General features: G+C 36.9%; 1 protein-coding gene across 6 annotated transcripts; it reads left to right on the forward strand.

Annotated features, from left to right (window-relative positions):
* Nucleotides 1-222: 222 nt before the first annotated feature.
* LOC107778825 (uncharacterized) lies at nt 223-6058 on the forward strand. 6 transcript variants are annotated; one of them, XM_075217484.1, is made up of 4 exons: nt 241-2293; nt 3312-3385; nt 4600-4682; nt 5494-6058. In XM_075217484.1, the coding sequence occupies exon 1, from the start codon at nt 509-511 to the stop codon at nt 2147-2149; it is 1641 nt and encodes a 546-aa protein (XP_075073585.1). In that variant the 5' UTR covers nt 241-508; the 3' UTR covers nt 2150-2293; nt 3312-3385; nt 4600-4682; nt 5494-6058. The 6 variants fall into 6 exon arrangements, with proteins under 6 accessions (XP_016454621.1, XP_075073585.1, XP_016454620.1 ...); XM_016599134.2 differs by having other exon boundaries at nt 5557-6058; XM_075217485.1 differs by having other exon boundaries at nt 4613-4682.
* The last annotated feature ends 205 nt before the right edge of the window (nt 6059-6263 follow it).

Raw genomic sequence — 6263 nt, forward strand, 5'->3', positions numbered from 1 at the left:
TTTCGCGTCGAAATTAAAATAATTCCAATTAAAAATAATATTCATTCTAAAAATTCGAACTCAATAGCCTTAAATAAAAATAAAGATTCGAAATTCCACCATAATATCTAAGGGTCATTAGACTGATAGACTCAATGCCCAGATTGGATGGAAAGAGTAACAAACAAAATTTCCAAGTAAATGAAAAATAAAAATAAGAAAAAAAGGAGGTTGTAATAGGGAAAAATAACACGAGGGATTGTTGTATACCTGCGTTTTAACCTTAGCCTGCAGTATTGACGCCACCAAAACAAGCTGAGAGGTGACCATCTTTCCAGGCGCCTCCTCTATGCCTTCAACCCTAGAACAACCCCTTCACTGACATCTCTACTACAACCAATCCATCACTTATCTTCAAAATCGGGAAAAACTTTCACCTTCACTATACTGTAATAGTGAAATGGTATGACTAAAAACCGGCTTTTAATCCTAAGATCGATTTGGACACTACGATCGGCGACCGGAGATAATGCCCTTGTGGGTTCAACGGGTGTCCAATATTTCCCTCATTGCTCGTTTTCATACTTCAAAATCTCTCCCTTCATACGGTCCCGAAGCGATTTGGTTCACTAAAGTTGTATGTCTCCTCTGTTTTCACCATTCTCAGTCTCTTGATGTATTCACTTCTGATTATTTTCGTCAGAATTTGGACCCTCATATTGCTTTCAACGTTATTCACCATATTAATACCAATTTGAATAACCCCAGATTGGCATTTAATTTTTTTAAACACACTAGGGTTAATTTGAATCTTGTTCATTGTATTGGCACTTTTAATTTGCTTTTAAGGTCACTTTGTCAAATGGGGTTTCACGATTCGGCTACATTAGTGTTTAAGTATATGAAAGCTGATGGCTTTTTACTAGATGGTTCGATTTTGGAAAGTGTAGTATTAGCACTTGCAAATGCGGGCAAGTTTGGTATTGCCAAAGAAATTTTGATTTCTCAAGCTGAGTTAGGTAGTGACGAAGGTAGTTTTGTTGTTCGACCTTTTGTACATAATAGCCTTTTGAGTTTGTTAATGAAGCGAAATCAGGTAGATGAGGCTGTTGATTTTTTTAAAGATCACATTTTGAGGTCGGAGAGATTGTTTCCAGACACCTGCACTTTTAACATTGTGATTCGTGGGCTTTGTCGAGTTGGAGGAGTTGATAAGGCATTTGAGTTTTTCAATGACATGGGAAGTTTTGATTGTTTCCCTGATCTTGTTACGTATAACACTCTTATAAACGGGTTATGCGGTGTTGGTCAAGTGGACAGGGCGCGAAGTTTGTTAAGAAGTCTTGAGTTACAAGATGGATATTCACCTGATGTTGTGACATATACGTCTGTTATCTCTGGTTACTGCAAGTTGGGCAGGATGGATGACGCTATAAATCTGATGGATGAAATGATTACTTATGGTATTACTCCGACTATGGTTACTTTTAACATTCTCATTAATGGTTTTGGGAAGATAGGAGACATGTTTTCAGCTCAAAATATGTACGAGAGAATGTGTGCTTTTGGTTGCCCTCCTGATGTTGTTACCTTCACTTCTCTCATTGACGGCCATTGTCGGACTGGAGACTTAGACCAGGGCTTAAGGCTCTGGGATGAAATGAACACCAGAAATTTGTGGCCTAACTTATATACATTCTCTGTTCTTATCGGTGCTTTGAGCAGGGAGAATAGGCTAAATGAAGCTCGGGAATTATTGAGGCAATTGATATTGAGGGATGATATTGTCCCCCAACCATTTGTATACAACCCTGTGCTTGATGGGTTTTGCAAGGCTGGTAATTTGAACGAAGCAAATGTGATTGCAGCAGAAATGGAGAGCAAAGGGTGTTGCCATGATAAATTCACCTTTACCATTCTCATTCTCGGGCATTGCATGAAAGGAAGAATGCTTGAAGCTATGGCAATTTATGATAAGATGATGTCATTGGGTTGTGCCCCCGATGATATCACGGTAAGTTGTTTGACTTCATGCCTTTTAAAAGCTGGCATGGCAAAGGAAGCTTATAAAGTAAGGCTCACTTCACCAAAGGACTTGCATTCGGATTTATCATCTTCAAAGCAATCTGTACCATTCAGGACAAGATTGGATATCCCAGTGGCTGTTTAATTAAAATTTTTATTTGGTTCCTTTAGCATCGCTAAAGAAACATGCGGGTCTTTGTTCCTTTGAAGTGCTTCAGTACTCAAGGAAGATTGCTTCAGCAGTTTCTATCAAGAACTCAAGCAACATGATCATTATCCTTTCTTTAAGGTGAGAAGCTCCTCCATTTTGTTTTTCTCTGGTAGATTTTTTCTTTGTGGTAAGTTCAGGTGTGTCGTTTATGGAAAATAATGGGAAGGAACCCTTTAGCTTACAAACTTATAAGACATGCATTTCTAAAAGTTGTAGTTCCTTAAACCGTTAATGAAAAAAAATTGTTTGTTGCATAAGCTTCCTATTCACCATATCTTATCTGAATTCATAATTAGTGTGAGAAGCATTACATTTCCCTCTTAACTTTTTTTTTCTGGTTATATGATCCTCCAAGATCCCTCTGTTTGAGAAAAGAAAAAAGACCAAAGAAATAAATAAAAGAAAAATAATAAAAGAAGGCGCCTCCTACCTACCTTTCGTCTCATAAGTTTACTTGGTCAATCTTGTGACAAGTGTCAGTATGTGATGACTACCACTATGTCATAAAAAAGTCTGATAGGGTTCCATCACCAGGACCGGGTTTTCGAAGATATCTGTAACTATCAGAACCTTTAGGATTGTACATGAAACTCGTACCTCTTTTTTCAAATAATGGGAAACTGCCAACGGAAATCAGCTACAATGCCGTGGAATAGTGTAATAATTGGAGGGAAAGATTGTACAGTTTATCAAGTTTGAACTTACAAGAAATTGAATTGGGGCATTATGGGAAGAGTAAGCTTTGCGCTAGCTGCTAAGACGTCTAGTAAAAAGTATTTTCATTTAAAACAATGCTTTATTTATTTTAAGTATTCTGAGCAATGTTTGTACTACTTTGTCAAGCTTTATGCATTATTGTTCCAATATTATTAGTGATGTGAAAGGATGTGAGGACCAGTATATGTCTACATATTTTTATCTCACTTTCTTCAAATGAAAGGGCTTCGTTTGGTAGACTCTTAAAGCTGCTGAGAAAGCACGTCTTTTTGTGCATCTTCAAGTTCTTTAGGGAGGTTCAACTAGAGTATGAGTTGGAGAGTATTGAATTTGTTCTTTTATTTCTCAATTTGACTGTGTGCACTCTTTTTGGTAACAGTTGCTAGGAGTTGCCCTGCACATTGAACCCATGTTGGCATCTTTGACAATTCTGGTCGGCATCCTTGATGCTAGGTAAGCTTAAGCTTCTGCCTTTGAGTACTTCATAAGCTGGTGAACCAATTGACACTGCTGACGAAAATTCATAAAATAATTGAAAGTACTACAACTATATCATCCTCTTGATTTACTCCAATCCTGTAAGCATTCAGCTGGTCTTCCAAAATCTGTAAAACAGCTCTCTAAAATCACTCGTATTTTAAGTTCAAATCTGCCAGCTTTATAGATTTTATCTGTACTTAAGTTCTTTATTTATCATTTACCATTAAAATGAGTTACATATGGCTGCAGTTGGGCATAGAACTTATTTTGTTACCAAAGTTTTGAACTTTAACACGGGAAATTGATAATGAAGTCTCTCTTTCATCTCTGGGTTAAAGCTCAAGCAGATTAAATTTGATATGATCCAATAATATATTGTGTAGCCGTAGAATTGTAAAATTATAGGAACCTCTATGACTGTTAGAATCTATTATCCCACCTTTCACATGCCCCTTTCATATGTCGCACCCAGTAACCTTTTAAGGCCCATCTCCTTCTTGTTTTGACCAAAGTACCAACAGCAATAGGGGAACCGTTATCTAAGGTTGATAGAGGGCATATAAGTCCACCTTGTCTTTGATATGCGTCTATTCTGCTTGGTGATGTATCAACTAAAAGTGGCTTCAATTTATGTTTATTTTCAGCTTAACACCTTTATAAAAAATTTATGTTTAGTTTTCAGCTATTATATTACCTTTATCAACAAAGAATTTTATGTTTAGTTTTCAGCTTTTGTGAGTTACCACCTCTCAGATATCCTGTATTCTTCAATTCAAGCATGTGAATCTAGAGCACCGGATACACTAACTTTGTCAACTGTTATTTATTTCATTTTTCTTTACTTTTCTGTTGTTTATAGAAATAGTTGATGTCTTCATATCTCCGTTGGCCTCTTGTCATTATCCTTCTTCTGGAATATGCACTAGCGGCATATTTGTGTCTGTATTACTCAACCTTGCCAATTTTCTTCCTATCTGTATTTTGGGTACTAGAATTTGCTTGCTTCATTACTACACTGTTTGTGTAGACAATTTTGTGTTCAAATATAGTTGGTCTTTTTCCCCCTGAATCTCAATGTTGTTGCTGCCTGCATTTCATGCTGGCATCATTCTATATTTCCTCCATTTATTTGGACAACCTCAGGGTTCTGCAGCACTTGCCATCTTGACTTCATTCTTGTTCCATAGCTGTTTCTTTCAGGTTCCCTTTACAACAAGATCTTCAAAAGTTAACCTGTTTTCAGAATACTTTCTTCACAAACTGCGGCTATGTAAGTACCTTTCTGGAGCCACTTTTTGTTTTTTTCCCCACAAATATTTGATAGGAAGTTAGGAACTTTCTTTACATGTGAAAACGCAATTCAAGTGTTCTTGCCGACGAAAAATGTGAAATTACTACTGGAACTAGTCCTTTCAGAACATCTAGGTCGGGATATTTGCTTACAACTTTTATGTTGGACCAGTAAACTAATAGTGTGAGATGTAGGCAAAAAAACAAAAAAAAAATCCTGATAAAAGATATTTGTCTACATCTCCCTCAATTAGTTCCAACTGGTATAACATAAAGACTTTCTGGTTATCCAAGTGCTAATGTTGCTGATCCTTTATCATTCTCAATGCGTGCAAAAGTTCTCAATCAATGATGTTTCCAGGAAGTTTATGAAAACAAGTTGAACGAGTCTCACACAACCTTTAGTGCTGTTTACTGTTTTAATTGAATCTACTATAATGTTACCCACCTATTGAATGCAATGTCTTCTAGTGCTGATGGACTTAATTAGTTGCCATTGAAAAATTTGTGACAGTGGGTTTTTGGATACATTAATACATTGAGAATTTCTTTTGTTCTTTGGTCAACAACAACAACAACAACATACCCAGTAAAATCCCACTAGTGGGGTTTGGTGAGAGTAGAGTGTACGCAAACCCTATCCCTACCCCTACCCCGAAAGGGTAGAGAGGAAAAAAAAATAAAAATTCTTTTTTCTTTGGTCTTCATGGAGCATGTTTCTTATGCCTTACTATTTACTGTATTTATTTTATCGTTTTCTTCTTTTAAAGATACGTGCCTTTGTGTTCTAGGTCTCCTTTAAGTACGCCGTACTTGTATCAATGCCTAACAGACACTATATTCAAACCCTTCAGGTGGACACACGAAGGTTGGGTCGAGGAAGGAAGATTGGGTGGTGGAAGAAAGTGTACTATCCTCAGTCCTGAAGCCATGGGATTCCATTGTTTAATAAACATCAAGGTTCAAGGGACAAACATCTCATTAATGCCTAACAAAGACAAACTACATTCAAGCTGTTCAGGTGGAGGCACAAATTGACTAGGTTGCAGAGGAAATTGTGTTATGCTCATCCCTGAAGCAATGTGAATTCATTTGCAAAGGGTTAATTCACTATCGAGATTCAAGGGAGCATAACGTATGCACTACAGGCTAAGATTAAAAAAAGTTTATCTGCCTTCAAGCGTACATTGATGTGATGACAAGTTTACTGTGCAATTTGTGGATCTTGTTACCGCTTCAGTCCCTATAATGTACATCTGAGACGCAATGCACGAGTCTCAGAATGCGTCCTTGTCTTTGATGTATGTTGTACCATAGTGGCATATTTTGCTATGATATATATCAATATTATTTTCAGCCAGCGTTGCTCTTTAGTTTAGTAACTTTTATTACCACTTAGCTACCCACAAAAACTACGACCAGGAGGGGAAAAACAATGATGGAACTTGTTACTTAATATTTTATCCTTGTGAAGAAAGTATCGAGCATCAGGAAAAACACATACTCCCTCCGTTCCAATTTATGTGAACCTGTTTGACTGGGGACGAAGTTTAAGAAAAAA

The sequence above is a fragment of the Nicotiana tabacum genome, chromosome 7 (assembly GCF_000715075.1).
Source record: "Nicotiana tabacum cultivar K326 chromosome 7, ASM71507v2, whole genome shotgun sequence".
NCBI lineage: Eukaryota > Viridiplantae > Streptophyta > Magnoliopsida > Solanales > Solanaceae > Nicotiana > Nicotiana tabacum.